This window comes from Ictalurus punctatus, chromosome 19 (genome assembly GCF_001660625.3).
Source record: "Ictalurus punctatus breed USDA103 chromosome 19, Coco_2.0, whole genome shotgun sequence".
Taxonomy (NCBI): Eukaryota; Metazoa; Chordata; class Actinopteri; order Siluriformes; family Ictaluridae; genus Ictalurus; species Ictalurus punctatus.
In genome coordinates, this window is record NC_030434.2 from 16,047,633 (window position 1) to 16,069,408 (window position 21,776).

The 21,776-nt window shown below is 39.4% G+C and overlaps 1 protein-coding gene across 2 annotated transcripts in view; it reads right to left on the bottom strand.

Annotated features, from left to right (window-relative positions):
* dock4b (dedicator of cytokinesis 4b) overlaps positions 1–21,776 on the bottom strand; it is a 109,828-nt gene that overhangs the window by 54,290 nt on the left and 33,762 nt on the right. For both annotated transcript variants that reach the window (XM_017494423.3, XM_017494422.3), the window contains exons 2-12: positions 21,354–21,437; positions 16,361–16,401; positions 16,109–16,164; positions 15,805–15,901; positions 15,411–15,559; positions 14,135–14,219; positions 10,096–10,247; positions 4,245–4,326; positions 4,076–4,136; positions 3,817–3,949; positions 1,496–1,584 (exon numbers count right to left, since the gene is read on the bottom strand). In XM_017494423.3, coding sequence (XP_017349912.1) covers positions 1,496–1,584; positions 3,817–3,949; positions 4,076–4,136; positions 4,245–4,326; positions 10,096–10,247; positions 14,135–14,219; positions 15,411–15,559; positions 15,805–15,901; positions 16,109–16,164; positions 16,361–16,401; positions 21,354–21,437 — 1,029 coding nt within the window. The remainder of the gene's footprint in view (positions 1–1,495; positions 1,585–3,816; positions 3,950–4,075; positions 4,137–4,244; positions 4,327–10,095; positions 10,248–14,134; positions 14,220–15,410; positions 15,560–15,804; positions 15,902–16,108; positions 16,165–16,360; positions 16,402–21,353; positions 21,438–21,776) is intronic.

Genomic DNA, 21,776 nt, shown 5'->3' on the forward strand with positions numbered 1-21,776 from the left:
GTATAGCATCAACCTTAAACAGGAAGCTTGAGTGCCCCCTTTTCTGTCTGCTGCACTCCCTTCTTCTGTGTTTTATACATACTTTCACTTCTCTTGTCTAACTTCTGTTCTATAAGGGGACTCACACATTTCAGCCATGTGCTCACACAGCACTTGTGGATAAGAGCAGAGGTTTTTCATGGTGTATAAATATATCACTGAAACATTTTGACAAAACGCAGTGTAACAGAGAGATACTTATGCAAAGGACAAAGCAGCCAAGCATTTCTAGAATATTACACGTCATCTTACATGGCAGGTATGCTAATCAGTGTTATAAAGGTCTACAAGTTTCATGTCCTGTAATCTGTATTTAACAAAGAAAACCTGAAATGTCCATGATTAAGAATAAACCAATACTTGGACTAACCAACACTTAATTATACATGGCGATTCATTGAGTGCACACAGCTAGAGAGGAAACCCAGTTACCCTGACAGAACAAACAATCAATAAGCAATCGTGCACGCACACACACACGAATGCACGCAAACATACATTCATAGTCATACAGACAAGGTTAAATCACAAAGACAGGCATGTATTAATTCATGTTTTTCCATTATACAAATATGAGATTTAACATATTAAATCCAGTAATGGTGTTAATAAGATCAAATTACGCCCCTTTTAATGTCTCAGCCTACAATCATGTAATATGCGTAATATGTATGGAGATTAATGCAACAATGCAGAAATGATCGATAACTAATTATCATTCCATGCACATTAATATGAGCTCACTAAGCGTTTCCCAGTCAATGGTTAATTAAAATTAATACAACTTTCTACACATCAATTCCCATGTGAGGAAATCACATCTCTATTTATTCAGAATGAATCAGTCAGTGGGGATTTTGCAGGACACGAGTTATTCTCGCTCGCCAGGCAGACGCTACACATCAGTGCTGATAAGACAGTCGAGTAAATGACTTTGTGTCAGTCACTGGATTTAATGTATTCACTCATACTGCTTGTGATTATTCAAGATCCACGTATTTGATGCTACCAACAATTATGGGAGAGAGTCAAAATTGAATGAAACTGAAGATCTTTGACAAATCCATTCTGCACACATCATATGTAAATCTCTTAAGCTATCTCTATTTGTTTGTGAAATACAGCACTTAATTAGCATAAATAATTACACAATTAATGCATGCACGAGTCACCATGACACCACCTTTATTCTAACTCCCAACTAAGCCCTTAAATCAAGTCAAATCAAGCTTGTGTGAGAGACATAGCACTACCTGTTATGCTGTTAAATCATACATGCCTCATGCTGTTTCTAGGTGAACTTGTTGCTGAGTAAATACTGCTCTATGAACTGCAGGAAGAAACTCCATAGCAACTCCAGCAGAAAGCTCCTCAGCTAAAGCTCTTCTAAACTGATGGTGATATCGAGTTCAGTCAATACCTCCAGACCTTTCCTAGGTGTGGATCTGGAACTTACCTGTGTTGGATCCTGACAGGTTATATCTGGAGTTCACTTTTTTTATGATGTTGTCGTGGATTTGACTCCAATCACTCTCAGTGTTACATCTGCAATACAGAGCATGGAACAATAAAATCAGACATTTGCATATTCACAATGTATTACATATCGCACCACTGCATATATACCTACAATGTGTGTGTGTTTGTGTGCCCAGGTTAAATAGCTTATTCTGCCCACTTTAATGCAATGTAGGTCATGCTACTAAACATGTCTATAGTGATTTCAGTGCCACTGAATGGTCATTGGGTGTTTTATATGGCTTCATATTTAATGTGAGGAACCTCTGCAATATTTGCACAGTTTCCCAAGACACAGATTAAAGCTGTAGTAAGCCATTTGGGCAGTTTTGAAAGTCAAAATGTAAATATATCTATTTCTTCCAACGCTGTATCAGAGTTTCCACTAAGAAATTTTGGTGCCGGCCAACGTGTCCGGGAATGACAAAGTTTAGCGGACAGACAGGAAAAAATCCGGTCATCTCATTCCGATGTTTATTTTGCACTGTAATGTTTTGGACTACACATAGTATATGCGATTGTGGGGGCGGGGGCGTGGTTGAGCGTTAGCTGTGGATGTAGAAGAGGCGGGTCGAATTGGCAGGTAACGTGTGATTCTGACCTGTGTCGGATTAGTCCGAGTTTCCTTGTGTGTGTCTGTTTGTGCTTTCAGTGCCTCCCGTAACGAGAGAGAGAGAGAAAGAGAGACAAGCAGCACAAAGACATGTGCGTGTGTGTAGTTGAATGAGTTGAATAATGCAAGCAAATCAGAGTACAATTTACAGGAGAAGCATGTGAAAAGAATAATTGCACAGATGCAAATGCAAACGTACTTTGTCTAACTTGTATCTGCTTTATTTAAATATTTTTACCGGATATTGTGTCTGGCAGTTTTTGATTTTATCTGTATTTTCAGGCTAACGGGGACTCTGGTATGTTCAGTACTGTATATATTTTTAGTACAAACTTTGTTTTTTTTTTATTATTTTATTTTATGAATTCTACATAATCAAGTCAGTACAAAAACATTTTAGATTCCCAAACATTAGTTTTCTAGCTCAAAATAAAATGTTTGTATGCCAATAAAGAAAGCAGCATATTATAGGTAAGAGACACTTTTCAGACAAAACACAATGAAGGCTGCCGGATTTTGCTGCAAAAATAAGAAGCAAGCGCGACAGTCAGAAGTCTCCAGAAGAACCGTGTCTGATTCTGCAAGATGCTCAATAAAACTTACAGCTCATTTGCTTATAAAACTGCACTAATTGTACCGGAGAATACTATTTATGTTTTTTTTGTCACACCAAATATTGATTTTATTTCATTTACTACTGTGTACTGCTCTGTACAGTATTTAAAAAAAAAAAAAAATTATGTAGGAACATTTAATTTCATTATTTTTAAGGCATCTTTGCTCTACAGCATTTCTTTGCATGTGTTGAAAACTTTTGCACAGTACTGTATATATTTAGGGCTGGGCGATATGACAAAAATATCATATCACAACACCTGAGGACATTTCTACGATACACGATGCGCATCAGGATATTTAATTTAACTAACAAACTGTCCGCAAAACAGTAGTAATTTAAACAAAAAAATGGATGAACTGAAGACAACACAAAGATGATTATGTTTTTTAAAAAAATTAAGTAAAATCAATGACATCCATTCAGTACCATTTAATTTGTAATTATTAAAAACATCACCATACCAACGATACTGCGTAATCTTATATCGATACATCACCCATCCCTAGTATGTGTGTGAACGTTTCTATCTTTTATTTTAGTTTTATCAGTTATTTACTGTATATCGGTGTGTATTCTATTTTAGCTGTTTGATGTTTGTTTGGTCTGTTAGCTAAGCTGCTACTAACTAGTTAAATTTCATTGTAAAAGTTATTGACGGATTAAAAGCCTGTTGTCCAATCAGCGTTAATCTTCACTCCCATTAAGACACAGTATTTGAATCTGCCATAGGAGCTTATAGAAACTGGGCTTCACTGGAGTCCTGCTGTCTCACGCAGATTCTCACGCGTTCTGCGCAGTCCACTGGAAATAGTACGCATTAAATGAACGAACAGTGCAATAATGCAGTGAGATATCTGACAACTGGATTCAATAAATCATACTGAATTTTACCAAAAGTGGTGAACAGAAACAAGAAACACTTCATTGCCACATCTGTGTCTGTATGTGTGTCCATAAGCATGTATATCTGTGTCCATCCATCGTGTCTATGCAATGAATAAGGCAGGAGTGATGGTGCATCACTCACGCATAGACTTTGAGGATCTGGTCGTCTTTCGTATCAGCAGTGAGAAGATCTGCGATGCTGACCACAGCGCAGCCAAACGGACGCCTGTACTGCACGCTGCACGTGTTCTTCTTCTCACCGGCACACATCCTCCCTACACACACACACACACACAAATTTACTCCCATTCCATCCACTGCTAATGGCTACCAGATGGATAAGTATAGTTGAAAGAGCTGTATAAATCATTAAATGCAACTAAATAAATGAGCACTCTTACCTATCCTAATGATGTGAACAACAATATACACATCTTTTCTCAGGTCACTGCTCCCCAAGTCCTAAATGAAAACAGAGCAATCTTTAATGGACACAAATTGCTGCAACGCTGCACAAGCCTTCTCTTTGTGCAATTAGTAGAATTGTTTTGACACTCTCTTAACACTCACCACAAAAAGGGTACAGTGTGTCTCTGTCTTCTCTGGAGACTTGGGCACTCCGTTCTTATTTAGCCTCACAAAGAACCTTTCACTGGAGGGGAGGGATGGCAAAGAGGGGGAAATGAAAAGAGAGAATGAGAGACAGATAGTACAGGAGAGACAAAGAGCACCAATGTGGTCCCAAGGCTTCACAAAGCATCGTGTTTTTCATCACCGAGACGAATGGTTTTTAAACACAGAGAAAACTGATTGCTCCATAGTAACCCACATGGGAGAGGAATCGCTGCAGCTCAATTATTTACAGGCCAGCGTTGCTGAAACCAAATCGCTTCACATGGATCTACAATTGGAAACTCATTTAATTCACAATTTCTGCTAAAACATTAATTTAGTTAATCTCACATCCTCAAATGATGTTTCTACATTGATGTTGAGCTGATGAGAAACTGGAGCAGACGTCACGCCGAATAATGCCTTTTAAAATAGGCAGGACAGGCAAATCTGCAAACACAGATCTCTGAATGTTATCAGAAGTAGCAGTGCGAGTCCTCAGGCAACCCACCAGCAAAAAACATTCTTTATGCATTGCAGTTTCTACTATTTATCTAGTTTACCGAATATGGCCATTGTCGACTTTTAAAACAAATCATAAATGTCTAATTGTAACATTCTGTGCATCAGTGCAGGAGTGAGAGAGAATCTGTTATTTTTTTTAATCAGATGTGAGACATTCTATTAAAAATCTGAATAAGTTCATAACTCATCACACTGTGAACTTAAAATGGAAGAAAAACTGGAGTGTGTACAGGACATATGGCATGCAGTGCACTCCAGTGCTGTCCTGACAGAGCCACACAAACACACCCAACCAGAGTAAGAGAGAGAGAGAGAGAGAGAGAGAGCGCGAGAGAGAGAGTGAGAGTAAGAAAGCGTGAGAGAAAGAGAGAGAGGGTGTGAGAGAAAGAGAGTGTGAGAGAAAGGGGGAGAGAGGGAGAGATAGAAAGATGGAGAGAGAGAGTGAGAGAAAGAGAGCGTGAGAGAAAGAGGGAAAGAGGGTGAGAGAAAGAGCGAGTGAGAGAAAGAGGGAGAGAGAGGGAGAGAAAGAGAGCGAGTGAGAAAAAGAGGGAGAGTGAGAGATAGAGTGAGAGAGAGTGAGAGAAAGAGAGCGAGTGAGAGAAAGAGGGAGAGAGAGTGAGAGAAAGAGGGAGAGTGACAGAAAGAGGGAGAGAGAAAGAGAGCGTGAGAGAAAGAGGGGGAGAGAGAGAGAGAAAGAGAGCGTGAGAGAAAGAGGGAGAGAGAGAGAGAAAGAGAGCGTGAGAGAAAGAGGGAGAGTGTGTGAGAGAAAGAGAGCGTGAGAGAAAGGGGGACAGAGGGAGAGATAGAAAGATGGAGAGAGAGAGTGAGCGAAAGAGAGGGTGAGAGAAAGAGGGAGAGAGGGTGAGAGAAAGAGAGCGAGTGAGAGAAAGAGGGAGAGCGAGTGAGAGAAAGAGGGAGAGAGAGTGAGAGAAAGAGCGAGTGAGAGAAAGAGGGAGAGTGACAGAAAGAGGGAGAGAGAGAGAGAGAAAGAGAGAGCGTGAGAGAAAGAGGGAGAGAGAGAGAGAAAGAGAGAGCGTGAGAGAAAGAGGGAGAGATAGAGAGAAAGAGAGTGTGAGAGAAAGAGGGAGAGAGAGAGAGAAAGAGAGAACGTGAGAGAGAGGGAAAGAGGGAGCATGAGAGAAAGCAGGAGAGTGAGACACAGCAACACACACATGAAGAAAGACACACACACACACACACACACAAAGAAAGACACTCACAGTGACACACATACAATAAGACGAATACACACGAAGACACAGATACACACAGAGACAAACACGGAAAAAGACACATGGGCAGAAATGCACACAAAATAGACACACTCTCTCCTGCCAAGTGGTCATGTAATCCGGTTACGTGACTTTCACAGCAGTGTGTGATAAGCAGAGGAAAGCAGTCTGCCCATGTAGTGGAGCCCATTACACTCTGTAATAGACAGCAGTACAGCAATTAGACCTCTATAACACACACACACACAAACACAGCTTAACTGTCTCTCGCACACTGTACATAACTAAAGCCAACAGATAAACGTGTGCACTCACAAATATACACACACAGCTGCTTATTAACTGTGTTACTGAATTTGCAGCTTTCGATTAGGTTGAAGTGCAGTGTGTGGGTTGTGTGTACAGTGATAAGGCTTCAGCAGCACTTCCTGAACAGCCGCATGTGGTCACTGAAGGATTCTTATCACACGGATCACACATCAGTTGGTCTGATTGCCATAACTGAAGTGCATATTCCCCAAGCGCTTCTGCCGGAACTTGATATTTACTCCCATGGTGTGTGTGATTGTCAGATGACGCGGTCAGACAGGAGCCGTGAATTAAATGACCTCTGCGGACACGGCTCGGTAAATTAAGCATGCCCATAAGTGATCCCCGTGCACAGTGCTGAAGATATAAACCATGACAAAAACGGCCCCTTGGGAAAAGAGAGGGGAAGTCATTATCCTGAAGCCTGCCACTCAGTGCTGCTGATAAATCCAGCTCTGTGCAACAGAGATGCAGGGCTCTACTACACCCACACACACACCCAGGAATACACAATGACATCTGTTCTTCCCTGTTGGTCTCCATATGAAAAGGCAGTAGCTCCACATCTTAATCCCTCTGTGGATGGAAAGAAAGTGGATTGCCTCTTCCCCCTTCGGCATGCGCGCGCACACACACACACACACAGCTGCATGTTGTGTGTGAGCCACGAGGAGATAGGATTAGGCTTGCTGCAACAGTCATCCAAAGCCCAGAGGAGAGAAAACATGATAACGTGAGTCTAAGTGTAAACATGCTGCTTTGGAGAGCTATAATACGAGTCAGGGGTGTATATCATGTCAGCGCGAGGGTTAAGAGCTGAACGGCTCTTTGACTGAATTCCCAGCAACCTGCCTGGTTTGAACCCGAGTGTCTCTGGCAGCGGTAGGGAAAGATTGGGCGCTGTCATGCCATCTGGACCCGAACGCCAACCTTACGCTATAGCCGAGAGAATAATTAGCTGGAAGCCAGCCAGCCGAGCAGCCATCCTGGAAGAGAGCCATTAGCAGATTCTCCTTGAAGGCAACAGCAGGATGAGGTACAAATCCCCCAACACACAGACCATCGGCGAAGAACCGGAGCAGCCGTATCGCTCCGCTAAGTCTGCCAGAGTCCGTAATTAACAATAGCTGGGAGAGCTAAACCCACATACACACATTACAAAAGATGTGGCTCTTTTTTTCACATATTCACCTAGGTGAGAATATTTCCTATGATTTTGACAACACTCTAATCCATCAAGCAATAACCTGTTCATTACCCAAAGAAAAGAAAAAAAAAAAGAAAGGATCCTCGAACAATTGCTCTAGTGCCTGTCTGACTCAAGCCACCAATTACTGGAATTCATCCTCTTATAAAATGGAAATTGCAAATTGATCCAAATGCCCGTGAGTCAGTAAACAATGTCCTGCTTAAATGTGAGGAGCTGGGAAAAGAATTTCAGTATAATGTGAAGTGACACAGCAATTTCTTTCATTTTTAATTAGTTCTTTCTTTTATTTATTTATTTATTTATTTATTTATTTATTTATTTATTTAAAAAAATCATCCACAGAAAAAAGTGGTTAGATCCCTTTTTCAAACGCAAGGCAGTATAGTAAAATATCAAAATGGAACACATGCCGTGGAACACAATTTCAGACCCTGAGGTCCATCAGATGAGGGGACACAACATTTATTCTAGTGTTAACCCTGTCAACTTACACAACAAAAACATACCTAATCTGCTGTATTCTATACAAAGAGACTGTGATAAGGCAGCACAGAGTAGAGTGTTAAACGAACTCCTAAACAAAATGAATGTGAATAATTAACATGTTCACTGGCATCCTTGATTTGTCTTCTAATGAGTTCATTTATTAACATGCTGGTCCATTGAAACTTTAGTTTCCTACATTACCCACAATGCCAGTCAACTACCTGCTGGTTTTGATTTGTCTGTGTAGCTCTCTCACCTCCTCACCTGTACACTCAGACAAATCAGCTTCCAAAGTCTCAACGTCCATGCCAATATCCATCAGCGCCATCACACTTGTCATCTCATAGATCACGAACTAGACACGCTGAATCTCTGCTTTAACTTGGTGCAACTCCTGTCATTCAGGAACTTTGAGTCCAGCATTGCTGTCTTCACTACTTCTACTTAGGAGGTCTCATCAATACATAAAACATTACTGGAAAATCATAAGTCATAGACGTAAATGAGTGAGGGAAAAAAACAAACCGTTAATCCTGGCTGTTTTCACTTATGTTTGAAATCTTCAAATTTCTCTTATTAAACGTCATTTCAACTGTGCTAGCAATATGACATCAGCATAGCATAGGACACAACCACGAACGTTTCACTGGAATAATGAAAATACAGTACCAACTATCATGATCACTAGCACATCATACATCATTCAATATAGACCCATGAAATGTGCTTTAGGGTGGAGTTTCGCTTTAACCGATGACGACAAAAAGATGATGAAAGTGGAAGTTTGAGTGGATTTATTAAGACTCAAAGGATGTTAATAAATCATTGTTTCTCCACACAACAGCAGCAGGTTGACTCCAGATGCAATTCTACATTACGCATCGTAAATTAATTATAACAATTCTCATCATTATAAGAGATAAGGAATATGATGCCATTTGGTGTAGTCCATTAAATACCTGGCTTGCCTAGATTCTGTTAATAGAAGAAGAAGAGAAAGAAGCAGAAGAAGAAAAAGAAGGAGAAGAAGCAGAAGAAGCCTTTATTCATCACCTATACATTACAGCACAGTGAAATACTTTTCTTTCCATATCCCAGTTTGTTAAGAAGTCATAGCGTAGTATCAGCCATGATACGGCGCCCTTGGAGCAGAGAGGGTTAAGGGCCTTGCTCAACGGCCCAACAGTGGCAGCTTGGCGGTGCTGGGGCTTGAACCCTGATCTTCCGATCAGTAACTCAGACCCTTAACGGCTAAGACACCACTGCCAAAATTTCCAGTTCTGAAAGGCTCAACACACACCTCTTTTCTCAGGATGAGGTAGACTCCATAACCCTAGACTTGTTTCTCACTGTACTCAGAAGGAAGTAAAATCCATGAGAGAGGATCAAAACAAAATGGTTGGAAATCATTCTGACAACCAGTTTAAAAGTTTCCCAACAAATCCACTGCCAGGAGGATATAAATCATGTACACATCGTTCAAACTGTATGAATATTATGGTTAAAGATGCAGAGAGAACCTGTTTGGAAAACTGTGTTATAACCCAGAGTGCTTGTTTTTGTTTACATGGGTCTTCTGTCAGTCTTTTTGTAGCCACTCCCAAATGCACCATAACGCCGCAATGAAGCTGGATGCATAATCGCTTCTCAACAGGTATGCAAAGCAGTCTTGTATAAAGCTTCAAATTTTTTTGGATGGCCTGTTTACATAATGAATCAAGTTTTTATCACTTGAAGGGCCAGGTAAAGCAATGCTTTCGATGAACCATGTAATGCTAACTAACTCCAGTGCAACGAACAATGTTTATGATATTTGAAAGTCATGTCAAACTCTGTGCAAATGCTAACTCTAGTTGAACTTGTTGACTTCACCGACTTAACTTTTAGAGACCTAATCTTGACGAAGTTTTCCTAATGCACCATTAAGAAACTGCAAACGTCACACCAAATCACAACATTAACAATCAGCAGTAAACTCCAAACTGTGAATAAAATATTGCATGATGAATGAACAGCTCTTCGGTGTTGTGATGTACTAGCGGCTCACCTGAGAGGTCGACTCTCTCTGCTGTCGTAGATGTAGAAGAAAACATCCAGATCCTCTCCCAAGTTCAAGCTCATCAGACTCTTCATGTGCACAAACAGGTGATGTGTGCTGGCTGGGACCGGCGTGTCCTTTTTACGGTGTCGATTCTCCATCTGAGATTGTTCACACATGCACAGACACACATATTAGACACACACAATACAATCCTTCTCACCAACAGCTTATTCATTTCAACTCAATAAAGTTTGTATAGTACTTTTAACAGCAGGTATCGTCACAAAGCAGCTTTACAGAAATCTGGGTGTAGGTTTAGAATTAGAGCCGTAACTAGCAAGCCAGAAGCAACAGAAGAAAATCTCCCTGAGGCGACATGAGGAAGAAACATTGAGAGGACTCCAACTCGAAAGGGAACCTTGGAAAATGGTTTATAAATCATAAATCAGGGTTTCTAAATCATTACAGTGCACAGTTGTTAAGAGGAAAGGCGAACAGTGCACAGTATAATCATATCTGAGCAGGATAACACTGTGGTAGTTGAAGGTTTTCTTTAAAGTACCGAGTCTTTCCAAAACAAAATACCCTGAATTCACATCAATCCACACAATCATGCCACAAGGCTTTATAAAAAGACTAGCAGAGTTGCACACATGCCACAGCCACATCCTGGAGTCCCACCATGCGTGTGTGTACAGAAACAGTAATGGCTAGCTTTGAGGGATTCAGCCAAGAACATAGCCCCCTACTTTTCCAGATGGTCTGCAAGAGAGGTGCCAACAAGCAGCTCTGCATCCTTTTTCCTCAGCTACCATACAGCTGACTGACGCACAGTGAGGGGGGGAGGGGGGGGGCGACAGGAGGAAAGGAGGCCAGGAAGATAATATTGCACATAACCAGGGATGAGATGATATAAATAAGGAAAGGAGATGAAATAGAGGAACAGTTATGCAACATCTGAAATGAACAGGATTATGTGATGAAGTGGGTGGAATTTCATCAAAGATTTCACCTCCTCTTCACAGAACAGAGAACTGTACATAGTCCTTAAACCTCTTAGTCTTGCTGCTAATCACGGTCCAAAGGGCAGCCGTGTCCTCGCATTACTCTCATAAAGCACAATGACCACAATCAGTGACCACTGTGGAGGCGGGACGTGTTTCAATGCCAAAATCGCTTCTAAAAAGAGTGCGAGGAGAAAAGAAAAACAGGACCTGAAACTAGGTTGACGTATTAAATGATGTCAAACTTCTCGGCAACTGCTTTCCCATGTAGTGTCTTTCTTCCTCTCCTGCCTGCCTGCACATACACACACACGCACTCAGTGAATCCTCAGCGCCTAATAAAAATGTGTGGGGGTGACGTGTGGGACCTGCTTTAGACCTGTGCCATTTATCACACAGTACTGAATGTGTCACTGATAATGAGTCAATAAAAACAAATATTTAAGCTACACTCCACTAGAGAACTCAAAACTGCACTACACCACCAGATGCACAGACCCACACACGTCAGCGTGACACAAACCTCAGTGCCGATAAGTGAATGCAAACTTTGTTAGAGCAAAATAAATTCAATTTGAATCTAACTCAGTCTGAATTTGTGTAACGGGTAACGATTACAGATGTAATGTGCAGATGTGCACAATATAGGGTTAGAAAAATCACTAGCTCAAGCATTCAGGACAAGAAGTCAAGCTCTTAGATTTGTATTCAAAGCTGTCCAGCAGACTAGCAGTGTTTTTTCTTGTCTCGTTCAACAACCAGACAAAGAAAAAAAATCATTAAATTTGGCAAAATCGGCTTGTACTTTTACTATTCATCATCATGAACAGATGACAGACAGTATTTTCATCATCAGGAACATGCATGTTGTGGAAAACACTGACAAAACAGTGCAAAATAGTGCAGAGTAAAGTTGTAATATAACACTTCTGCTAGCACAACATGCAAAATATGGCATCTGGTGGGTAAACATGTCAAGAAAAAATTAAGACACCAACCGTACTGGAATAATAAAGACACCAACAGTACTCGAATAATTCCTAACAAAAATACTTAATATTAATAAAAGGAAGCAGTCTCAGACAGTTCTGAAGGATTTTGGAGAAAGGTTCTACCCATAATTCAAGTGGCTCTTTTATTAGTGAGATGAAGCAGGAGTACCAAATGAGTTCATTGCATCTTAGTAATGGATTATTTATAGTTCAGTGCATCCATTCTCTCAAAAGCAGTAACATAGGCCATGGCATCATCTCTTTACAGACTTCACAGTTATATAAATAATCACACATTATTTCTTTTCTAGAGCATGTCTTCATTCTCGCTGCAAACGTGATTAAAGTCTCAGTAGCCGGTGAGTAAGGAACAGATTTTTACCGTGGCTTGAAATGGGAAAATCTTATTTGAAGAAGGAATGAGAGTCTGTAGGTTTGTAATGAATTGAAAATTCTTCTAACATCATGAATCATGTCCAAAAAGAGGTTATGCTCGAGCCAGGGTGATGCAATACAGCATTTATACTGCAGAGCTGGGTGAAATGTGGAGAAGGAAAGAACTGAACAGGTAGTGATTCCAAAAATGGTGTCATTTAACCTGCACAGGGATTTTTATTTTCCACCAATAAATCCAACAAAGAAGACGGCATCCTCTATTTTGGTGCCATTGATCTGAAGCAACTCACAAAGGGTTCACAAGTGGCGCAGTAGAAAAGTGTCAGGAAATCAACAGTTCAAATACTGACAATGCCGCAGCCATCCGTGGTCAGGAACCAAGGGAGCAAAACCAGCCATGCTGGATGGTATTACTTTCTCTTGTCTTGTCATTCACAGTGACAAGAGCCAATCAGAAGCATCTGTGAGATCATGTATGTGGAAGAGGGCAGATAGTGATTTCCTTTGCTTTCCTTATGTTGTGTTATGTTGTCCTGTGATGCAGCAGAATTAAACCTTGTTAAGACAAGTTAGGATAACATTAAAAGAATATCAATGGGTGTATTATTTTGCAGACATGCATGGAGAAAATGAGCTCTTATTCCATCCATCTTCATTAGGGAATCACTGTGTATAGACTTATGTAGAGGGCTGGCATGTAGAGACTGCTCTTAAAGCGTACAAGGGTTTGTAGGAAATATGAAGAGTTTTAACAAGTGTAGGTAAAGGAAATTTCTGTTGGACTAGAACAAAAAGATACAATAGAACATCCAGGATTCACTGTGTGCATTTTGGGGAGAAGAAAGAAACGACTGCATCAAGAATTAGCAGAGAGACAACCATCACCTTTTATGTGCAGGCTGAATAACGTCATTTCTTCTGCTGGGCCACATAATCCTCCTTAAGGCATCTTTATGTTGCTAATTTCTCCACATTTACTGATTAAAAAATCCAGTAAGTGAAATTCTAATATAGAGGGAAATTAATTTTATATATATATATATATATATATATATATATATATATATATATATATATATATACATATACACACACACATATATATATATATATATATATATATATATATATATATATATATATATATATATATATATATATATATATATATATATATATATGTGTGTGTGTGTGTATATGTATATACATACATGTATGTATATATGTATATAAAATGACATATGTAGATTATATATTATAAATATTATATTATTTTATTTATTTTATAAATAGACTTATGTATATAAAATGACTTAATATAAAATGACTTGAGGTCACATGTTGGAGCTGCAATCATGAAACACAGAAGACTCCCCACTGTCAAGCAGCATCCTATCCTCTACTGGCTGCCTCCTGCCTCTGTGAACACACTAATTGCCATTGTTTTACCTTGTCACCTGGTTGTTGAAGTACTGTAATTATATAGTGCTCTATTCCGCTCTGTAATGGAGATGCATTAGGCGTTTTCCACTTCTTGTGTATAGCAGAAAGAGATTATGTGGTTACATTATGTTCAGAGAACGCATTATGATGCCCTGAGGCAGTAAAGGATGCCGTTGCCGTGGCAATGCGATTTCCAGAAGAGGGCCGTACCAGTCTGTATAGCTCAGTGACGCTGATGTCATCAGGGTCCACCATGCTGAATTCTCTCCTGGGGACCAGGTCCAGACCCAGCTGCCTATAAGTTCAAACACACAAACAACTTTGTACTTTGGTCTCTTCAGGATCACATGCATACAACACAACACAATTTTACAAGCAAAATACTGAGACAGAGTTAAGTGCTGCCAGAACACATTTCATTATTTGAATGTTCATAATATTTTCAAAAATGGCATGCGGGCTCCATTTTTACTCATGCAACTTACGTCTAGCTAAAATTAATTCCTAAATGTTTTAACATCATCAAACTTTGTGCTTGATATAAGAAAAGGGACCACAATAAATACTTTGTTGTATGATTTGTCATATAGCAATTTTTTACAAGTTGTTTTTTAGTTTAACTTAAAAAGAACACATGATTGTTGTGACTCTTGTGATACTCACTATATATTAATCACTGAATCTAAAGGAACATCTCAAGGGCATGAATAACTACACAGTTATTGGGCTTCTTGTACAGTGAATAATATGTTAACTGGGTTGGAAAGAGAATTTGATTGCATTCCAAGACAGCCTATATTTCTTATAACTGCACTGGAACATTTCACTGTGTGCATCACTCCGCTGGTGTGTGTTCACCACGTAAATTTCCACTTCCTAGTTCAAAACAGTTACTACAGTAGCTAGCGACATCAGCAGACATGGCAAATGATACTTTCCAGGAATATAACTTCTGGCTTCAAATATGAAAGCTCATCCGTTGAAGAGGAAGAAGGGACATTTAATGGTAATGTACAGATCAATATGTGCTAGTTAGCCAGCTAGCCAACGGGCTATCAGTGAGTGTGTGCTTCTTCGAAATCTATTTCCACTAGCGGAGCAAAAATAAACAGAACATTTGACCATATTGTGCCTGAAATGTCCCTTGATACTAATTTCTTGTTTATAGTACGGTTGCATAAAAGCAATATCGCACACCCAACTGTGTGGCTTTACTGAATATCAGCAAGGCTGTGATTCCCTATGGCGAATCACAGCCGTCCTGATATTCAGTATAACTGCACCCTTTCTCATGCGATATTGCTTAAGTTTAGCACTTCTGCTATTTTCTGTTCTGTCTAAGATTCATCAATATTCAAAAGCATACACACAGTAAATCTTACACACATTTAGAGTACAAAGTCATTTTTAAATTTTGGTAGTCCAAGAAAAAGCAACTAAGAGATTAGAGGAAAGAGATTAAGAGACAAAGGAGAGACTCCCTCACTCATTTCCCCAGTCCAGGCGTGCAGTGATGTGTTGTTTGACGTCCTTCATGCGGTCATGGGTCAAGTGACCAACCAGAACCTGCCGCCGCAGATCCAAGATCTCATTCATCACATGCCACAATCTGTGGAAGAGGTCTCCCTCATTCTTCTGTGGAGTAGTGAGATACAGAGACTCAGTGACATCAGTGACAGATGAAGAGATCTAGCCCTGATTTGTCTTATCTTTACAAACACATCCTCACTGCCATTTCCTCTTGGAAAATGGCTCAGATGGTGCTTTAAATGGGTTATAAATAAAAAGAAATCTTTCTTACACTGGCAGCAGTTTACAGAGAGATGTTACAAAGACAGACATTTCTCTCAGAGTGTGTTAACTCGGAGCACACAATTTACCACATAAAGCTGCTTCCATATGGTGCCCCATTCCCGCAATGTGGACGTCATCTCCGTAATGACCGTATCTTCTGTGGGCACCACAGTCTCAAACTGCCTGCAGGTCAACATGCAAACAGCACCCAGTCACATAGAGCACATCACACAGCATTAGTACCTTTGAGCTCTACTAGGTCTCCCCCAAAAGACTTGTAGCTTTGACCCATGACACCATTTAAATGCTTTGGTTTGCATAAATAGTGTGAACTGTGGTCGGTTTATTAAAAGCACTTCCTTTTTGAACGGGACCATTCCATTTACTCACCCCTTGTTCTTGATTTGAGCATTTTTCAAATGAATGTAGCTGCATGGGAAAATCCCCTGCAACAGACAGAAGGTAAGAGACATGTGAGCAATGCTAATAATGAGGTCAGAGGACACAACACAATGTTTCCATCTTGAATGTGTAAGGATAGGCTATAAACGAAGAGTGTCTCGACAGATGCATCTACATCTTAAAATAGAATTCAGAAAAAGGCGGGCTGTATAAAAAGCAATGTGTCTGTCTCTGGATTACCTTGGCGTTTGGGTTTTTGAGCACGAAGCCTCTGTACCAGCCTACAGAGACAAAACAGTCACATTTATAGTTATGGCATTTGGCAGACACCTTCAACTGAGCAGATGAGGGGTAAGGGCCTTGCTCAAGGGCCCAATAGTGGCAGCTTAGCAGTGGTGAGGTATGAACTCATGACCTTCCAATGTCATCAACATCAGTACTTCTATAAGGCCACGGTCCATAATTCACTATAATTATAATATCCTCTATAAAAACCTCTAATTTCTCTAATCTGATTGGTCAGATGTTATTGATTATTTTTATAAACAGCAGTTCTGTCAGTAGTGATGGCTGTAATAAGAATCACATGCTTCTATTAATGAGCTTGTTCTAATACATTATTGTTTCAGTAGTGACAACTCATTCACAGAGACTTGTATGGCAAACCCCACACACACAAACAGATTACAAATGTGCTGTTAATTTTAACAAAAACTATATAAAATTTCTGTAGCTTTCTGTAAGGAGATGTTTATGTAACACTTATGGAAGGAGTCTCCAGTGTCAGCCCTTAAAGCTGTTCCTTTAAGTTTTACACCATGAGTCTATGAACGGAGGATGTTTAGTTTTGCAGTTTCTCGGTAACATGACAAGTTGGATTTTTTTTTTTGTCTTAAGTATCAAAAATTGAGGGAATCACTTTAAAGTAAAGTAATTAAAAACAGCATTAAATGTTAAAACATGCAAATAAAAATTGTAATACAGTGCGTTTACATGGACAACAATAATCCACTCTTAACCCGATACTTTGATTAAGAAACTAGCATGTAAACAGCAATTTTTAATTACCTTAATCTGATTAAGTTCATACTCGAAGTAAGCACTAATCGAATTAAGACGTGTGGAGTACTCCTGTTTTAGTCGCATTATCGAAGTGTATTACAGACATGTAAACACCTTAATCACATTATTAACGTCATGTGAGAGTTTTCGCCGCATTTTGCGACAGGACACGATCACACACGGCAGTGCTCAATCGTTTTACGGCAAACGAGAGTACGGCTGCATCCCAAACTGCATACTTGCCTACTATAGGCCTGTAGTGGGGAAAAATACACATATTTCGGCTACTATATAGACGGTAAGTACGCGGTTTGGGACGCAGCCCACGGCTTCAAGCAGTTGTCTATTTTCACGTACAGCATGACAAATAGACCACTGCACTTAAAGAGTCCGTAAATAATTTAAATCAAAACACCCAAAACTGTATACGGTTCCATAACGAAGACTAACTGTATGTTGATACGTGAAATTCTGGAGGGACGTCGGACGGCGTGGCGCGGTAACGTAATGATGTGTGCCGTTAATCTAATTATGTTCTAAAACATGTAAAACAGGTACATGAAAGGAGTATTATAAAAGCGACTCATGTAAACACCTTAATCACAATATTATCTTACTCAGGGTAAGGTCAACAATTAGATTACTGCTGTCCATGTAAACGTAGTCATAGTTAGCAATTTTCCGTGAACACCTAACCCCTAAAAATGCCAACCCCACATTATCCTAAATAAATAAACAAACACCTACCTACTCTGGCTCTTACACCTCGACTCTGCACACTTTGCTTTTCTAGAACTCAATTATAAATCTTGTATGGTAGCACTACTTGTACTGTTCTCCACTCGATATATCGCTTTGCTTGTATTTCCTTATTTGTAAGTCGTTTTCTATAAAAGCGCCTGCTAAATGAATAAATGTAATGTAAATTTGCTGTGGTTTGAGTGGAAAACAGACCCTTCAGCATGTGCGGTCATAGGAAAACAATCAACTTATGTCACTGATTATTTTGCCAAAAACAGCACACCCGGTCATATTTTACTCCTTATTTATTCAGTATTTAAGTCAGGGGTCAATTGTTTTTAATCATGAAGCTGTATTCAAGTACCAGGCGACGATGCTTTTGCCGTATCACTCCAACTTCTGAGAGTGCTGCCATTTGACTATTTAGATATTTATGAGTATGTGCTTTTCTACGTTCACACACACTGGGTGGGAAAGTGTGTGTAGGCTCTGGCTTGAATGACACTGCCCTCTTAATCAATGAAGCCACTATTAAATGGCTGTGCTAAATACCAATTCACTTGCTGACTGGAGCCTTCTTTGTCCAGAGATAGAGGAGTGATTAAAATTTTAAAAAAAAGTGCACAAGGTCAACACTCAGTATATTATACACCCATACACCCTCACACATCACTGTCAACAGGCCCACTGTCACCAGCGTGATAAAGTCACAAGTCAGTCTCAGAAGCCTGGATCTCTTCATTTTAAAGATAATGCGAAATGGAAACGCAAAATATGAGAAAGATAGCCGAACATGATATAAAATCAATGCTGTTATCTCTGCCCACGAGTGCACAGTGATGTAATCAATAATCAGATGTTTAGAGGCAGTTAAATGTCATTGCATTTAGATGGACAATTACAGAAAAATAAATAAAATAAAAAATAGTTCAAAGGGTTTCGTCTTTGTAATGACTGACATTAATTTTAACCAAAAAAAAGTTAATTCCGGTACAATTTTAAGGTTTAAAACGTCAGTTTTGATATTAGGTCGGGTTGAAAGTTTGAGTTAAGACTGAATTCTGAATTTCACTTTATAATACATCTATGCACATTCACATAATTACACAATTACACATTTACATAACTTTAAAAAAAAAAAAAAAATACACAAAATTTTTGTTACGAAGATGTGTGACGACAATGTGAGCCTCATTGTTACTCATATCAAACACATCCAGTGTGATACATTTCCATTCCTTGTAATAGTGGTTATGCCGTCCAACCAACAGTCAGCTTTCTATCATTCGAAAACAGGAAGTAAGACGTGTGCACCACGAGCTTGGAGGAGTATGCCTTCAAAGAGTGGAAACAGGAAACAAGGACAAACAGTGGAGGCAAGATCAGGTCACAAAGTAGTGCTGAACAGCTTGTGTGAATGAGTGTGTGACTGTTTCACTATCTGCATGTGCGTTCAGTAAGACTGAACTGAGACATGTGCCACCAAGTCATTAAGTCATTTATTAAATTAGTATAGAGAAGGCTCCACATGAGTGATTAAGGCAGGTGGTGGAATGGAACTAATTTTCAGGTGTATAAAGAAATTATCATTGACTACGATGGTCAGGGGTTTTTTTTATTATTATTTATTAAACAAAAATGTACTTATATTGAGATCAATCCAATGATGTTATCTGCAGAAAAAATGGTTTTACATTTCATATAGATCCAGAAAAGACTAGAAATGCAAGGTAGTAAAAAGTACTGTTCCAATCTGATAAAAAGCATCAGAATTAAGGATGACAGCCTGAAACACAGGATCAGTATCAGATCAAAAACAATAAATTCTGATCTGCTCAGCTAATGCTTTTGTTTGTGCCATGAATGCATGTGATGTTGACTGATAAAATAGAGATGGGATTGGTACCTCCCTTGAGTGTATGAGTGACGGTTGAGAGTATGAGTGACTGTTGGGGAGTGTCCCTCTGTTAGCTATACAGTTCTCTAACGTGTGATGGTGTGGGAAAACCTATTGAATGTCACTGTGGCTGAATAAAAATGTTTTCATTTATATTTTCACTCTTGCCTTGCCTATGCTTCTCACAAAGAGCATGCTGGGTAATTAAGCCAGTTTAATAAACACGGGGGTAAAAACTAGAGCTGCAACAATTTATTGATAAAACAGATGATCAACTATGAAAATTGTTGTCAACGAATCTTGTGTTACTTCGGGTCCGAAAATACGCATTGGAGAGTAAAGACCAAAGCTGTGTTCCAAATGACGTACTATACACTTACGCTGTGCACTCTACTGTCTAGTGTATGAATTTTAGAAAGGTAATATCATCTCCAATGGAACACAAGCCGTTTTTTACTAATCGGAAGTATAAGCCGTTTCCTAGTCGATAGCACATGACGATGATAAAATGATATTTATATCCAAAATACTACACGGAATGCAAGGAGTTGGGGAAATATGGATTTGCTTAAAAGGTTTCATTTAATTCATGTTTATTGTCATTATATGCTGTATTTGCGTGCTTGCGGTGTAGATTCAGTGGTTTATTCTAATGGGAGCAATCTATTTGTAATGAGGCCGCGTTGTTCCTCACTTGCAGTGTAGACGCGATGATGACAGTGGGAGCGCAAGCGAGATCTGTAATGTCTCATTAATACGGTACGATCAAAGTAAACACAAGTAAAACAATATGCCTAAAGACAGTGAGTGACAGAAAACCTAAGGTGCAGTAAAAGGGAGATTTTATTATTAATTTTGGATTGTAGTTTATTTATCAGAGCTTTTTTGTGCATCTCTAAAAAAAAAAAATAATGCATCCAAAAATATAAATATATATATATATATATATGGCAAATACTTGTGTTAATGTAAAGCTTCGGTCTGAAGTTTTGGGGGTTTTTTTTAATCAGATGAATTGATTAATTTAAAAAAATAAATCGGCAGATTAATCAATTATGAAAATAATCATTAATTGCAGCCATAATAAAAAGTGTCAAATAACTGTGATGCTCCTGTGCTGAGAACAGAGATCAGTCTAGTGAAGAGGCAACAATGAAGCTTATTATTGTAAACTGATCGTTCTTTACAGTGCGGCAGCAATGTTATTTTTCCATAAACAGTTTAGATTATATTTTATTCAGATTAAATATACAGGAAGGCAGGGCTTGTTTCAGCGGAGTTGGGATGAAAACTTTGGATGCAATTTTCTCCTTTTTTCACTTTTGGGGGTAACCAGCATTTGGAAGAGATGCATGCAAAAAAGGAAACATATTTCAGTTCAGGAAAGCATGTAGTTTCAGAACTACATGGTAGAAAATGCTGAAGTTTCACAAATGTGAAGGGTTTTCCCATGTCTCCACACATTCAGCTTGTGCTCCCTTGACGTACCAGTGGATACAACGGAGCTCGAGCAGGTCTAAAGCATTGTCGTACCTTCACATTTCTCCAGGATCTGCACTGTGTCACCAATCTCCAGAGGCAAGCCGTGCTGTACCGTCCCCCGAAAACTGGCCAGCACTGCAATACAAAAACAGACAAAGACAGGGAGGGTAAACAAACAGCTCATAAATCAGTCCACTCACCTCTGTAGAAAAGTAGGTTCCTATAAACTCAGTAACCCAGCTGCGGTGATGCACAGCAAGCCTTGTGTGCTACTGGAGCACTGCAGCTCTCTCCCTACTATTAAATAGGCCAGGCTGCCAGAGTTTCTGTTACCACCCCCCCCCAAAGTGGTGCCAGCAATTACGTTATTTCAAATGTATTAATGAACAATATGTTATGTGGAATGTCTGCAAAACAAGCTAGCTCCTGTTATCACAACAGCAGCAAAGGGCGGATCACTCCACTTGAACTAAA